General features: G+C 35.8%; 1 protein-coding gene across 2 annotated transcripts in view; it reads left to right on the forward strand.

Annotated features, from left to right (window-relative positions):
• ythdf3 (YTH N(6)-methyladenosine RNA binding protein 3) overlaps nucleotides 1-17189 on the forward strand; it is a 66066-nt gene that overhangs the window by 27851 nt on the left and 21026 nt on the right. For both annotated transcript variants that reach the window (XM_039754577.1, XM_039754579.1), the window contains exons 3-4: nucleotides 1648-1727; nucleotides 3371-5029. In XM_039754577.1, coding sequence (XP_039610511.1) covers nucleotides 1648-1727; nucleotides 3371-5029 — 1739 coding nt within the window. The remainder of the gene's footprint in view (nucleotides 1-1647; nucleotides 1728-3370; nucleotides 5030-17189) is intronic.

A 17189-nucleotide genomic window follows, 5' to 3' on the forward strand; every position in this document is an offset into this window, starting at 1 on the left:
GTCTCTTTATCAAGTACTTACAATTTTCTGTTAACTTAGCTTCCTGTGCTCGAAAGTGGAGTTTACATGTTCTCCTCATGTCAGCTTGATTCTTTTTATGTAGTGCTTTGTCTTTCTTCCTGTGTCCAAAGTGTTAAGTTATTTGGTGTGGATTGGTGTCTGTGTGAGTAACTTATGTAAAGTGTCAGTGCCCTACTTCCAGTGTTGGTTGCACAAATACTGCTTTTGAGCACTGTGACTTTGAATTGCTTTTAACAGGTTTAGATTCTAGGACAACATATTATGGACTGAATTAATCATGATAGCTTCTAATTTTGGCATTATCCTCTTTTCTGACATTCTCTGTACTGAGTCTAGGGTGAGTCGTCTAATGTAGCAGGCATTTAAAGACTCACATTAGGTTTGTTTTGTTTTTTTTTTTTTTTTAAACATCTGAAATCCCCATAGATGGTTTTATGCCCCAAGCAGACCACAGCGTAGAGTAATACACTAGCAACTATGGCCTGATAGAGTAGACCCAGGAACTAGTCACTCAGGTTAAAGGACATAAGCCTCATCTATAACAACAGATAATTATAGTACTTTATGCACAGCAGGATTAGTTCCTGCCTTGTGCCCTGTGTTGGCTGGGATTGGCTCCAGCAGACCCCCGTGACCCTGTGTTCGGATTCAGCGGGTTGGATAATGGATGGATGGATGGATCTGTGTTGACCAACCAGTCAGTTCTACTTTTAAGATGAAGCCCCAGGTTTTTAGAAGTCTGAATGCCATCCCCTTTATAATGACTAGCACTTGAATTGTTACTTTTTTAAAAATCGGTATTCTCCTGTTTTTGTTAGTTGTTGATTCATTACTTAAATCCATTTCTAATACTTTTTTTCTTCCAGTATTAAATGCCTAATATTGTTTAAATATTGTTTGGTTAGCATTAACATTTTACCTTTAAGTGTTGAGCTTATTTCATTAATAGTACATTTATCTTCTAATACCAAATTCATGCTGAAATGTATTTTATAACAGTATATATGACACTTTATGTGGTTAATATCCTTCAGCAACATAATTCCTGTTGTTCTTTAAAATAGCTTTATGTGTCATTACTTTTGCATATTTGTCATTTAAGTGACTTGAGACTTGCATGCTGTGGAATCTAAACAGATGTACTGATCAGACGTTTCTCTTTCTCTAATATTTAAATTTCTATTCTAAAAGTTTACTGTTTGTTTCTCTATTGGCATTAAAGGCAAAATGTGTCTAAACCAAAATTCTGGGTTTCTGTCAGACATCTTCACTTTCCATTACTCTTCAAAAAAGCATCCAGTTGTAGTCGGGCCTGCAAATTTTCTGGCAAGATATGGTTTAGGCATGATGTGTAATCATATATTGATTTGTGTTGGTCATCTTTTACACAAGCTTGTAAAAACTGAGAACTGGTATTATTTTACAGATTTATTTCCTGTTTATGATATTTATTGGTCATGGTAAACCTTGTAGAAATGTGTTAATGGAATTCGTATAAGCATTTTATAGATTCTTCTGTAGCCCTAATGTTTTTTCTTCATTATTTGTAAAGTGTTTAGTAATATCTTTACATAAAATAAAAATAATGAAAACACTTTTTAAGCAACTTTTCTTTTTCTATGACAGTGCAAAATGGTTCAATGCATCAAAAGGATGCAGTAAATGAAGATGATTTTGAGCCTTACTTAAGCAACCAGACAAATCAGGTAAGCAGAAAATGGATGTTTAAAATCCTAAATTAATCATAAAGGCAATTAAAGGCAATGAAAAACAAGAATGTATGTTGTAGTTATTATAGTGTCTTGTAACACTTTTTGTACTTATTCCTTCTGTACTGTTTTTCATTTCCCATTTTTCATTATTTTCTATTAGATGTACCAATTTCCCTTCAGCCATACATTTCATAATTGTTAATGTGTAAGAGTTGGTGTGTGGTGGCATAAAATTACTAAAGTCACTGAATGAAAAACTTTTGTAGCCGTGTGACTCTTTGTAAGAGTCAATCCATTGTACAACAGTTGATTGATGCCCCTTTTACACTGCACTCATTCTAGTTTGTTTTGTAAGAAAATAAACCAGTTCAGAACAGAAAAACAGATGCACAATATGCTAAATGGTGCTTTGTCTATAAATGAAGAAATGAAAATATTTAGTCTCTTTACATAGTTTTATGCAAATGTTTGGACCTCTGTCCAAATTACAGATTTTGTTGACATCTAAAGTAAAAATGATAAATACAACTTCAACAGCAAACAAACTAAAACAATGTCATTTGTATGAAAATGTTAATGTAGAATTACATTTTTTGATCAACTAAAAAAATAGAAGAGGAGGCCGCCATTAGTAGACACTTTATTTAGTTAATGTTATAGTTCAGAGCTATCATGATTGCTTGGTGGCACTTACTATTTATCCAAAATAGTTGTATACATGTTTTGTGTATTTTTTCGAATGGTCAAATATATATTTTACTTCTTCAGCAGTAGCAAGATGGTCCTATAGCAAAGCCATACAAATACAACACTCATCAAGTTCTTATGTTAAGGAGAATAACAATTCAACAGTAATTTAATGTTTGGCTCCTGGTTAATCTAGTGGTCATTTAGTTGGTTGTTGACAAATGGCCATAAATAAATGTAATATGCTTTTATTATTGGGGGTGCAAATATACACAACGTAGGCTAAACCTTTTCTTTGGCAGTTAGCTTTTAATAGGGTATAGGTGTACAAAATAAGTTTTTAGAACAAGATGCAATGCTTCAGTGAAACTCATCTGATAGATAAAAGCAAAGAACACCTGTGTCTTTTTGTTAATTCCCAATTGAGTGAAATCACTGAGAGGAATTCTCCCACTCCTTTGCCTTATACATGTTTATCAACCAGCCAAATGTTCTCAAAAGAAAATTGAACTGAAATGTAAGACAGAGTAACTAAATTTAAGATGTGTTGAAGGGTAAATCAAGAGGCCTCTAGCTTTTGAAGTTTATTGTGAAACTGGCTCAATCTTCCTTATGTTCTCTTGGCCTAAGGCATATAAAAAGTTTATTTTGACCTTACTTATGGCCTGCTTGTCTTTCTTTGCTAACTCTGGCATTTGTACTTTTCTTTTAAAAAGAAACAGTTAAGTTTTAGAATATGGTATAATGCTGAAGTACAACTATAATTCTTCTAATGTTGACTTTACAAACAATTTTATATAAATAACTAAGTGAGATGAGCATTAAAATATAACAAGTTCAGCTTTGGATTGGCCTTAGTATCATTATTATAATTCTGTTGTAGTTTGACGTAAACTGTAAATTTGCCAGTTGCTCTTTATTTAATATTTTCTTCTTTCTTTCAATAACAGAGTAGCAGCTATCCACCAATGTCGGACCCCTACATGCCTAGCTATTATGCGCCGTCATTTGGATTACCATACTCCTTAGGTGAAGCTGCCTGGTCTACAGCAGGAGATCCTCCCATGCCCTACTTAACTACCTATGGACAGATGAGCAATGGTGAACACCACTTTATCCCAGATGGTGTTTTTAGTCAGCCTGGTGCTTTAGGAAATACACCTCCTTTCCTCAGCCAACATGGATTCAACTTTTTTCCTGGCAATGCAGACTTTTCCACCTGGGGGACCAGTGGCTCTCAGGGACAGTCAACACAGAGCTCTGCTTATAGTAACAGTTATGGATACCCACCTAGTTCCTTAGGCCGTGCTATTACAGATGGACAAGCTGGATTTGGTAGTGACACTCAGCTTAGCAAGGTTCCAGGGCTTAGCAGTATTGAGCAAGGCATGGCAGGTCTGAAACTGGGTGCAGATATGGCAGTAGCTGTAACTAAAACTGTGGGTTCTGCTTTAGGAGCTGCAGCAGGAATGAGCAGCATGGCAGCTAACAGTATGCCACCAGTTAGCTCGTCTGCTCCTAAGTCCACTTCTTGGGCAGCAATTGCTCGGAAGCCAGCAAAGCCTCAACCCAAACTTAAGCCTAAAGCAAATATGACAATGGGTGGTGCCACCATTCCTCCACCTCCAATAAAGCACAATATGAACATCGGTACCTGGGATGATAAGGGGCCCATGGCAAAATCCCCACTAGCACAACAAGTGTTAACTGCTCAGCCACTTGTCCAACAACAGCTCCTAGCACAGCCACAAGCCTTGATCCAGAACCAGCTGCCCCCTCAGCAACAACAGCATATGCAGTCCACACAGCCTCCTCCGCAGTTGCCCCATGGATCCCCATTACAGCACCAGCATCAGACAGTTCAGCCTCAGCAGCAGCAAGTGCTTTCACAGCAACAGCCCCCTTCTCAACAGCAGCCACCACCACCACAAAACCGATGGATAGCACCTCGAAACAGAGGTGTTGGGTTCAATCAGAGCAGTGGTGCTGAGAACTTTGCCTTGGGTGTGGGCGTGGCTGTGAGTGCTGCTACTGCATCTCTTGAGGTACACCCTGTGCTAGAAAAACTTAAGGCCCTCAACAACTACAATCCCAAAGACTTTGACTGGAACCTGAAGAATGGTCGCGTGTTCATCATCAAAAGCTACTCTGAAGATGATATACACCGCTCAATCAAGTACTCTATTTGGTGTAGTACTGAGCATGGCAACAAACGACTGGATGCAGCATTCCGCTCACTTGGTGCCAAGGGTCCTCTATACTTGCTCTTCAGCGTTAATGGAAGTGGACATTTTTGTGGTGTAGCAGAGATGAAGTCTATAGTTGACTATAATGCTTATGCTGGTGTATGGTCTCAGGATAAATGGAAGGGGAAATTTGAAGTTAAATGGATCTTTGTTAAAGATGTTCCCAACAACCAGCTACGACATATTCGGTTGGAAAACAATGACAACAAACCGGTTACCAACTCCAGGGACACTCAAGAAGTGCCCCTGGAAAAGGCTAAGCAAGTCCTTAAAATCATAGCGACTTTCAAGCATACCACCTCAATCTTTGATGACTTTGCACATTATGAAAAGCGACAGGAGGAAGAGGATGCCATCCGTCGGGTAAGAACATATTTTGAATAAACTGTTACACAGTTGTGCAAGATTTTATTTTCTTCCTTATTTACAGAAGCTTTGCATTTTGTACCTTATCTTACTCTAATCCAGATTCATGGTTAAGGTTTATTTTTTACTCTTTTGTTAACAGTTTTGAGAAGAATGATTACTGCCTGTTAATCTTTGTAACATGCTTGATCTTCACCATATAACACTTTGAATGTAACAGATAAAGAAGTAATAACTGAACCTTTTAAGATTTTGTTCTTTTAATGTAATGAATAAGAATGCAGATTTCCCTAGGAATAACGTGGCAAAGGACCAAACTTCATATTAAGAGGGTCATTAATTTGTATGTCAAAAGTACTCCTAAATCTTTCAGGTATTAATATATTTATGTTGTATGCTTCCTAGCTTGGAACAATTTTAATCTTCAATTTTTAATTTTGTTTTTTGACTGAGTAATTTGTACATAATTGCAAAATTAAGCATGATAGTTTATATTTAATTAATTCTACTTCTAAATGTTTTCACTGTTTTAGAAGTTTCCTGAACAGAATTTCCTGTCATTGGTTCAAAGATTACATCACACACATCATTTTGACAGATGTCACTCTTGTCTTGAGTGACAGCCAAAGGAAAAGAAAATCACATTAATGTTAACTACTTCATGCAGTTATGTTTCTTTCTCTGTAGTAAATCAGCATGCCCTTTTTGTAAAGTTTTAAAGTCAAACTACAAGATGGTTTAGGTACATTTTAAAAACTTTTTTCATGGTATTTACTAGTTAGTAAAGTTAAAGTTATGTAGCCATCAGTACTTTGCATCTTTTTTCACATTTGCATGTTTTTATTCTCTGATAAAACAATAAGAGCTTCTATCTTGAGCTGTTAAACCAATTACATTTTCTGTTTATGTTTGGCTTTTATATGCGACACAAGAAGTGAGTGGTGTGCTTAATAGTTCCAAACATCCTTTACCCTCACATCTGTTTATTTTGTTATTTTGCAATATAAAAAGTCTAAATCTTAAAAAGATGTGCCAGTACTTCCAGTTAAAGAACTGTAGTTCTTTCTGATACACTCAAAACTGTTTATTTATTTGGCCTACGTTTTGAAAGATTTTAATATCTCCTACATATTTACCAAGAGCAATGGATTAGCTATAGCCACTTACATTCATATATGGATGCAGGAGCTCTGTAGCAGTCAAAATGAATTTGCCCTATGTGTCATGTACAGTAAGAGCAGGGTTTACCTGCCTCTGTTGTAGGCATGTTGGTGTCCCAGATAGTTCTGTTTGAGGCTAGAGGAATTTAAACTCTGAAAAGAAATGTACAAAGTAAAAATCACTTGCCGAAAATAGAACTCTTTATGTGATTTGAAAACTTTTGAAACATCATGTAATTTAATTTTGAAGTAAATGAAGTGTTTCAAATAATTATTGGTTACATAGTTGTTTTAGGTCTATTTTTCGTCATACAATATAGTAAGTCACTCCCTAATAAAGTAGACAGCTAGGTATATACTTACTTATGCCTCATGTGTGCTATGCTGTATTGCAGTAATTGCACAAACATGCTTACACTTTGCATGGATATATGAAATGTGGTCAAGATGATAAGGTACATTTTGTGAAATGGGCAGATATAAACACTTTTCCCCAAGGCTTGAATTGTGATTGTGAAAAGTTTGAGGGAAAACCGCTAATATAATAATACACAACATCAGATCTGTTGTTGTTTCATGAGCAATAAAACATTTAATTGTCTATGACATGGAAAAAAATCCCCATGTTCATTACCAGGTCCATGACTTGGTAATGTAAAGCTACAGAACATAATTTTACTTAATTTTTGATAGACAGTGTGATTGAATTTTAATGTTCGTAGTCCTCCTCTTTTATTATTTCATCTATTTTAATAAATCATCTTGCCCCTTAACATTATTTGACTGTACCAAGCCTGTGTGATGAAAGAGTAATTTTTAATGTGCACATATTTTAAAAGATGATTTGTTCCAGAACTGAAATAGTATTAGTGAGAGTTACTCACTCAGATTAGAGTGTGGCTTTCTTCTACTGTTATATCAAAAGACTAGGGATATGATGCCTTAAAACATGCTTTCCTGTTGTGTTGCTGATTTCATAAAAGTCTATGATGTGCATTATTGACAATGAAAGAGACATTAAACAACTAAACACCAACAATGTTTCACCCACCGCCAGCACTGTTTTGTACTTGTCCTTCCTTTATCATTGCACCCAAACCAGTCAATAAATTTAGATTAATTCAGCTGCAAGTCCTGACTTTGTACATCTTGGCCACTGACAGTTAAGGATTTCCTAGTATTGTATCTTCTAAGGAATTGCTCTTTTTTTCTAGGAATGAATTTTAATTCATGTTTTATTACTAATATGCGTCTATATCTGAACACACATCTTGTGACTCTGAAAATCTGGAGAATTAAACATTTGTTACTTGAATAAAATAAAATCAAACTGATCCTTTTGCAAATACATGTATGTACAACAGCTATGGACATAAATAATTTGCACTTAAAAATTAGCAACTATGCGTGTAGTTCTATCATTTATCTATTTTTACTAAGGAATACTTGCTATCTAAATGACAGCCTCAATGCTAATGTTATTTTACCTTTAGCAGATCCAGTAAATACCTTAATGAGTAAAGCTTTTTTCATTTGTTTGATTTTATAATGTATTTATTGAGGAACATATTAACCCCTGTGTGCCTGATTTTTTTGTTTCTCATTGTCATCAAGTGCCTTTGCTTTGAATGTGTTTAAAGAATAACTAGCAGGTCATACATTCTCAAACGAACATGCCTACTCCTTTCCATGGTTGTGAATGAGCAGAGTCTATCCCAAGAGTATAGGATAGACTTTTTCGTTTTATCTTTTTTTTTTTTTCTTCCTCCGCCTTTTTCTTAACTACAGGATCTGTTCAAACACACTTCCATTCACATACTAACAAGCGGTCAGTTAAGAATGTATCTATCAGCAATGTGTACTCACAAATAAGTGTATGTTTCCTTGACTTTTTGATTATTAAAACCATGCAAGTCCTGTATTAATACTGCTTAGCTTTTTCCATTTGGAGCTTACCTTAGTGCTTCGCTCAAAGCTTGTGTTCTTTTGCTTTTATGTTCATGATATAGTATTATATTAAATCTTTATTGGCTAGTGCTAACCTGAATGTTGTTGGGCTAGTTAAGCCATTTTTGCTAACCACAAAACTTGGTGGAAGCCAGTGCTATTCTCTTAACTGTCCCTTGGTCTTTAATTGAGAAAATAACTTTGTTACTTTGTAATGATATTACAAAGTCTTGAAAATGTATAGGTTATGTGGGAGACTGTATGCCCAGAGGGTACAGTTGTTAGACTGATGTATTTCACATCCTACCAAATAAATGATTGTATTTAACAACCTGCCCACCTAGAAATTATTTTCTTGATTCAAAGTTTTGTTTTTCTAAATGGCAAGCACAAAGGCTGCAGTTTCTTGCATTAGACACAGTTATTTTTGTCATCCTCAGCAAACTATTGTGATTCTCTGTAAATGAAGTAGTAGAATTTCGTTCAAAGTATCAGCTTAAAAAGAAAAAATGAATTTTAACATTGGTTAAATTTTCAATTTTGTTGTAGTTTGAGTCTAAACTGTAATGTCTGCATTTTTTTGGAAGTAGCACATATATTACATTATATGACATATTCATTATGAAACGATAGCTCTGTTTTATATTTTGTACCATATATAAATATTTGGTAAGGCATCATTTTAGATTGAGATATAACATGTTACATTCATTTTAATTATATCAAGTGACCTGAAATAAAATTAACAAATGGAAAACTTTAATGAAGTGGCTCATATAGTTCTTTTGATTCTTTGACATTTGCAACAATGTTTTGTCCATCTCTTTTTTTAGGAGCAGCAAAATAAGCAAAATGCAATGTCAATAAGTTATTGTTTTTTCATTAGTCCAAAGACTTACAGTTTAATTGTGCTAATAGTGTCTTTATATATTTATGGTTATTGAGTCAGGAATCCTAACTAGAGCTGATTCCTTATATACTCAGCAAAAAAAGAAACGTCCTCTGACTTTCAACTGTTTTTACTTTCAGTAAACTTAATGTGTAAATATTTGTATGAACACTAAAAGAGTCAACACCTTAAGACATAAACTAAAAATGTTTCACAATGTGTCCCTGAATGAAGGGAGGCTCAAAATCAAAAGTACCAGTCAGTATCTGGTGTGGCCACCAGCTGCTTGAAGTACTGCAGTGCATCTCCTCCTCATGGACTGGACCAGATTTGTCAGTTCTTGCTGTGAGATGTTACACCACTCTTCCACCAAGGCACCTGCAAGTTTCTGGACATTTCTGGGGGGAGTGGCCCTAGCCATCGATCCAAATCGATCCCGCTCCAGGGTACAGGCCTCGGTGTAACGCTCATTCCTTCGACAATAAACACAAATCCGTCCATCACCCATGGTGAGACAAAACCGTGACTCATCAGTGAAGAGCACTTTTTGCCACTCCTGTCTGGTCCAGCGAAGGTGGGTTTGTGCCCATAGGCGGCGTTGTTGCTGGTGATGTCTGGTAAGGACCTGCCTTACAACTGGCCTACAAGCCCTCAGTCCAGCCTCTCTCAGCCGATTGCGGACAGTCTGAGCACTAATGGAGGGATTGTGTGATCCTGGTGTGACTCGGGCAGTTGTTGTGGCCATCCTGTACCTGTCACGCAGGTGTGATATTCGGATGTACTGATCCTGTGCAGGTGTTGTTACACGTGGTCTTCCACTGCGAGGATGATCAGCTGTCCTTCATGTCTCCCTGTAGCGCTGTCTTAGGCGTCTCACAGTGCGGACATGGCAATTTATTGCCCTAGCCACATCAGCAGTCCTCATGCCTCCCTGCAGCATGCCTAATGCACGTTCACGCAGATGTGCAGGGACCCTGGGCATCTTTCTTTGGGTGTTTTTCACAGGTAGAACTGTGACCTTAAATGCCTACTTTCTGTAAGCTGTTAAGGTCTTAACGACCATTCCATAGGTGCATGTTAATTAATTGATTATGGTTAATTGAACATACATGGAAAACATTGTTTAAACCCTTTACAATGAAGATCTGTAAAGTTTTTTGGATTTTTAAAACATTATTGTTGAAATACACAGTCCTGAAAAAGGGACATTTCTTTTTTTGCTGAGTATGTATTTGATGAAGACTTTAAAGTTGCAACTATGCATTTCTAAGCCTTTTGTTTTTCAGCATGGGCATTTTATGCACTTTTTCATTTATGAATTTTATAATTCTTTCTACTTCAATGTATTTTTAAAGCTTTCCTTGTGCTTTCTCATTTGAGAATTTCTAACTTTTTTTTTTCTTGTAATTTTGGAGTAATTAGTGACATGCAGTAGCACTGTGGGCTGTCTTATAGACATGGACAGCATTCATCAATATAATGTTTGGAGCATTTACTCTGGTAGACTGCATCCAAGTGTAAATTTTATAAATGTGCATAATGTAAGTGAAAGTCAAAAAGAGATGCATCTGAAGGCTGCAGCTACAGATAACAAATGATAAGACCTGTCTGAAGTTTACCAGAAAGCTCAAGGTTAATATGATGTATTTTGAGAGAAGGTTTTGTGGTGATCCAAGACCAAGATTGAGCATTTTGGCCAGCATTCAAGTTTGTGTGGCATTAACCTGACATCATGCCCCAAGAAACATTATCCCTGTGGTGAGGTACGGAGATGCTAATATAGCATGTTTTGAAAGTGCATCTGATCAGCCTGGGCAACTTGTTGAAAAAATAGATAGACTGCAGTTCTGGAAAAGATTGTAAAGTTGTTTCTTTGGTCACCTTTCACTAAAGACATGATCCTATGCCCAAAACAAAGCTACATTGGATGAATGGCCTAGCCAAATGGCAAATGGTGATGCACAAACACTAGGTCCAATCTGAAAAGTGGAATAGGCAGAAATCACTCCTAAATCTTCTATTGTTGTAAACAGTGGCTTGACCTAACACCAGTACTGTACCAAGACCTGAACCTGTGTGTTGTACAAATGTCATATTTATGTTTTTGACTTTTACCATCAAATCTCTTAATGTAACATGTTGTTAAACTTTTAGTTCTTAAACACATCAGTTTGCAATTTTAAAAAATGTGTGTTAATACATACAACATTGTGCAACCTTGTTTTTCTTTATTTTACAACTTTATTCTTTGTTTTTTTCTTTTTTTTATTAATGTTAAGGGATTGGGCAAATAAAACTGAAAGCAGTCTGTTACAGTTTTTGCCAGTAGTAAAGAGTGTGTACTGTATGGTGTCAGTGTAAATTTTATTATTCACTTAGATGTGCATCTTTCATTTTATGTGCAGCTGACTGAGGCAAACAAAGCTGTTTTATGTGGGTTTTGGTATTTTAATGCACAAACAAGCACATGGCCATTGATATTTGATATTTAATAATTTCTTTCAATGTGTGAGTTCCTTACCTCAGACGCTCTTGTGACCCACTTAGTCTAGTTTGAGGTCATTGGCAAAGCCTCTCCTGAAAGTACTTGGTACCAGATTTAAATCGGTGTCATAAGAAATACTACCACAAACACTGGGCCTAACAGGCACAAACACTCAAGTTTAATATGTTTGTATTTTGGTAAAACACTGTGTATCTTCAATATGTGATCTTTCAAGGATGATAATATTTAGTGCTTAATTCTGTTAAACTGTAATGAAAATCCTAATACAGTAATCCCTCCTCGATCGCGGGGGTTGTGTTCCAGATGAAAATCCGCGAAGTAGAAACCATACGTTTGTATGGTTATTTTTATATATTTTAAGCCCTTATAAACTCTCCCACACTGTTAACATTATTAGAGCCCTCTAGACATGAAATAACACCCTTTAGTCAAACGTTTAAACTGTGCTTCATTACAAGACAGAGATGACAGTTCTTTCTTACAATTAAAAGAATGCAAACATATCTTCTCTTCAAAGGAGCGCCGTCAGGAGCAGAGAATGTCAGAGAGAGAGAGCAAGATAAAAGCAAACAATCAAAAAATCAGTACATGCTTTTAAGCACCGCGATAAAGTGGCATTTTGTAGAGGAGCGTCCGTATCCTCTAGGCAAACAGCCTCTGTGCAAACAGCCCCTCTGCTCACACCCTCCGTCAGGCGCAGAGAATGTCAGAGAGGGTGAGAGAGAGAGAAAAGCAAACAATCGAGCACTGCGCGGGAAACATATCTTATATCATTGAGGAGTTTTAGTTAATATATAATACATGCTCTGATTGGGTAGCTTTTAAGCCATCCGCCAATAGCGTCCCTTGTATGAAATCAACTGGGCAAACAAACTGAGGAAGCATGTACCATAAATTAAAAGATCCATTGTCCGCAGAAATCCGCGAACCAGCGAAAAATCCGTGATATATATTTAGATATGCTTACATTTAAAATCTGCGATAGAGTGAAGCCGCGAAAGTCGAAGCGCGATATAGCGAGGGATTGCTGTATACAAAAATATATCTTATAAAAAAAGTATTATTTTTAACTTCCTTTATTGGTTTATAGATCCATAATTTGCTATTTAGAAAGAATAGTATCCTGTCCACAAAGTGTAAAGAATAATTATATATAATAATAAATATATTTTTACATCTCTGAAATTGTAACATTTGATTCTGGTATTTGTCACAGAATATATGTGGTATTCAGAAAATATTTTTTTATTACGAAAATAAGCAATTTTAATGAATGTCTTCTGTAATGTATGCTAAATATGATCCTGGTTTATCAAACAAGTGATACAAAAAAGGGGAGCCTGTGTAAATGTAATCTTTCTCTCTCTCTGTGTGTGTGTATATATATATATATATATATATATATATATATATATATAATCTATATACATACACACATACACAGTGGAACCTCGGTTTGCGAGCATAATTCGTTCTGGAAACCTGCCCGCAATCCAAACCACTCAGTATATTAAAGCGAATTTCCCCATAAGAAATAATGGAAAATCAGATGATTCGTTCCACAACCCAAAACTATTCATATAAAAATGATTAATACAAAATATAAAGTAAAATACATAATACAAATTAACCTGCACTTTACCTTTAAAAAGAATCATGGCTGGTGTGAGTTTCTAAACTCAACGAGGCAACACGCAGAAGACCGTCCCAAAGCAATCGCAGTCTCCCAGCGCTGTTCACCGTATAAGCACATCCAAAAAGATTGCAGACATGCGACCAATGCCTGTCGTCAATGGGTCATACAAGGAACATTATAAAGATCCTGGTACAATAAATAACAGCGCTGTTGCTGGTTCAAGCTGAATAAAGCTGGTGTTAAAGTACTGAGACTCAGCTTCGTGTTTTGGGGAGCAAGATGGGGACTCGCACTTCACAGCGCACACACACACAGTCACAATGCTGTAGTAAACAGATGTGACTATATGAGTGAGGCACTCAGATGGAGAATAGGAGACGATTGCCAGTGAGCGAGATAAGGAGAGACGCGCTGGGCGAGCGAGCGAGCGAGATAAGGAGAGAGAGAGAGAGATGCGCTGGGCGAGCGAGCGAGATAAGTAGAGAGAGAGAGAGACGCGCTGGGCGAGCGAGCGAGATAAGGAGAGAGTGAGAGACGCGCTGGGCGAGCGAGATAAGGAGAGAGAGAGAAGAACCATCAACTCAGTTGTGTTTACATGATGCTCAGCAGACAATGTGTATCCATACTACTCGTATTGCAAGACATTGCTCGTTTATCAAGTCAAAATTTATTAAAATTTTTGCTCGTCTTGCAAAACACTCGTAAACCGAGGTTCCACTGTGTGTGTATGTATGTATGTATATATGTATGTATGTATGTATGTATGTATGTGTGTATATATATATATATATATATATATATATATATATATATATATATATATATATATAAATATGGTTTTCACAAGAGAGCTACTTAATGGATTTAGATCAGGTTTTTTCTATAAATAGCATGAACATTCAGGTTGATTTTGCATCTACTCTGGTCGCACTCAGTTAAATAGTTTGGTTGCAGCACTGGTTTATTTATACGAATCCGAGAGACAGGCTGCGGGCCAAGGGGAGGGGAAGGCGGGCTCTCAGGAGTAGGGAGCCGGGCAGGGGCCATCTTCACTTGTGCGCCAGCCTCTGTTCGATTCGCTGTAGCTTAACTAGTGGCACTTGTTTGTTTAGCAGACATTATCATCTCGAAATTGCTAAAGAGTAACATTTGACGTGAGAGAGATCACAGCTATGTGTGTTTTAGAGAGTACCTGCTCAATGGCAGAGATATCACAGCCACATGCTTTTCTTTCCACATGGGGAACACTCTCTCATCAGAGCTGAGCACAATCAGATACAGTGGCATTCTCATCCCTGATAACAAAACCAAAAATATTGTATATCAATATTGTCCTCAGATATGAATGCTATCAATCAATGTAAATTCTTCTCAATACAAATTATTACATTTTTTTAAAATTTTTATTGATTTTTGAAGTTTGTTCTGTTTCACTACTACGCAGGTGGAGATGTGTTGGACAGCTCGTAGATCATAATTGAAGGCTCTGAGGACAAAGGGAAACTGGTGGAAGTGAGCTATTGATAAGTAAACTGCGGATAATATATACACACACACACACACACACACACACACACACACACAACCTGGTATAATGGGGACAATAAGATAAAATTGACTTGAATCGATTGGTTTTCTGCTTCCTACATGGGTCAACAGCTAGGCCTCCTGAATCCATGTATGATTTATTTCTTATCATTATTTACAACTTGAATCTGTAATCACTGTAACAACGACATTGTGTTCTGAATAACCCCTAGAATTTCAACCTTCATTTGCTTAAATCTTCAGGCTCTATTTAAACCTGTTTCACTGTTGTTCGTAAGTTAGGACAGCTGCATTTTAAAAATAACTAGTATATGTTCGGCTTTTGCAATTTTGATCAGTAAAATGTACAACATTGAATTTTGTAAAGTCAAATTTATATGCTAGCTTTAAAATAAAATTTTTAAGGTCCTTTTGCCCATACAATATCTTCATTTGTCTAAATGCAATAATTAAGTATTTGACATAGTTGAAACAACATGTCTGCACTGAGGTGAAAATCCCAAAAGGAGCATCACCAACCTGAACTGAGGAAAATCTCCTGCCCAAGAAACCTGCCCCAATTTGCAATTTCCTCCAATAAGAAAAAATATTTGTATGCATAGTATGAATTTTTATGATCTTCATGTTGATTTTAAAAATGAACATCTCTGTTTCAATATATGGACCAGAATCAATGGGATTTTTTCAATGAAAAAAAAATCTCTTGATTCTAATTGCACATATATTGCATATATGTTAATTGTGTAGAAGAGTTTGCAGATGACCCAAAGCAGGCTTGTTGTGAATTATTTTGGGAAACTGTGCGAGTCTGCCTGTGATTAAATTGCTAATCAGCTGTAGATCTAGCCTCTAGTTTTGCGTAAATCAGTAATAGAAAACACAGAATTGGTAAATGGGGTATTGAAATTTAATTTATTTCATATACGTTATCATTAATGATTTATGTTACCGCAAGCTAAGGATATTTAAAATATCTAAGTAGGCTTATCTAACTTACAGCCTAGATTTTTCAAAAGTAGCTTTTACTATAATATTTAGATTATAAATCTGCCCACACAATTGATGTAACTAATGTTTAATATGAAAGCAGCCACCAGTGCATACGTTTTTACACTAGTTAATCCTTCCTGAATCTCTTTTCCAGGCTATTTATTAAGCCCCACTACTTGTCATTTCTGACATTGTTTAAAAATGTAAGTAATTCAATCAAAGGAATAAGCATTCTTTTCCAAAGCATTGATTCTTTCCATCACATCTACTGTATTCCTGGTTTACTGTAAGAGGAAAATATTAATTTTAATATTAGTTTATGTGAGGTGATATATAACCATATATTTCTGTATTTTACTCCACGGCAACTCTCTGTTCTATGCTTCAATATTTAATTTTAATTTATTTAACCCTAAGTTTTCAGATTTTATTATTTCAATGCTGACTAGCTGTATTCAATGTTTAGTTATGATTTTACAAGAGGCCATGCATTAATGACCTTTCACCTTCTTAAACACCATCATAACCCAGCATGCCTCTGCTGTGTGGAACTCTGACAGATTCTCAACAGAATTCTTTGCCAGTTGCAGCTCCTAAAAATAAATGCATGAGTGTTTGAAATAGCAGCCTGCTGTGTGATGTATTAAAGAACCATAGTATGTTTTTCTCATATAAAATGTAACACAACTGTAAAATCTATTTTATTCATAGAAGAAAACTAATAGAATTCCTTCACAGTATACAGAATTTCATATTTTAAGTAACTATGAAATGTTAGTAATCACATCTGGGTCTAAGCATTTTGCTACATGTTTCTCATTTAACCCAATAATAATGTTTTAATAATATTTGAGTATACAGTATATTAATACAGGCAATTTTCCTCAGATTAGGGTATCTGATATAGTAGCGATGGTAAAACTGAAAATGTTGCCAATGTTACAGTTGCCATATTATTAAATTAATATGTTTGTATTTTGTTTAAGTATTTCATAGCAGTAACTACAATGTAGTAACTGGCAGAAGAAACATGAATGAAAAGAATATTGTGTATGTCTATTCCTAAAATTACAGACTCCTTATAGTAATAGCTGTAATGAAATAAATGCCTTGGTTGCACTACATTTCATTTTGCTGTTACTCTTTTGGTTTGATCTGCATGTGTGCGCGTGTGTATTTTATTTTTTATTTATTTATTTTTACTTTGATATGCATCGGCCCTTGGGTAATATGAACATTTGTCAAAAGGAAATATGTTCTTATTTTGTAGTATTCTCATGTTGTTTCTATTACTCAAGCCCTTCACATACACAGCTAGGTACAACTTCTAGATAACATCAGAATAAGTCACATTCAGAGCTTGATATAGGTTTTGAACTTCCTAACCACTATCCCCTACTGCCCACCACATTATGTTCACCCTATTGAAAATGATAATGAAAATAAGTATGTATCTTATTTCAAATATAAACTCTAGAAGT

This window comes from Polypterus senegalus, chromosome 5 (assembly GCF_016835505.1).
Source record: "Polypterus senegalus isolate Bchr_013 chromosome 5, ASM1683550v1, whole genome shotgun sequence".
Classification (NCBI taxonomy): Eukaryota; Metazoa; Chordata; class Cladistia; order Polypteriformes; family Polypteridae; genus Polypterus; species Polypterus senegalus.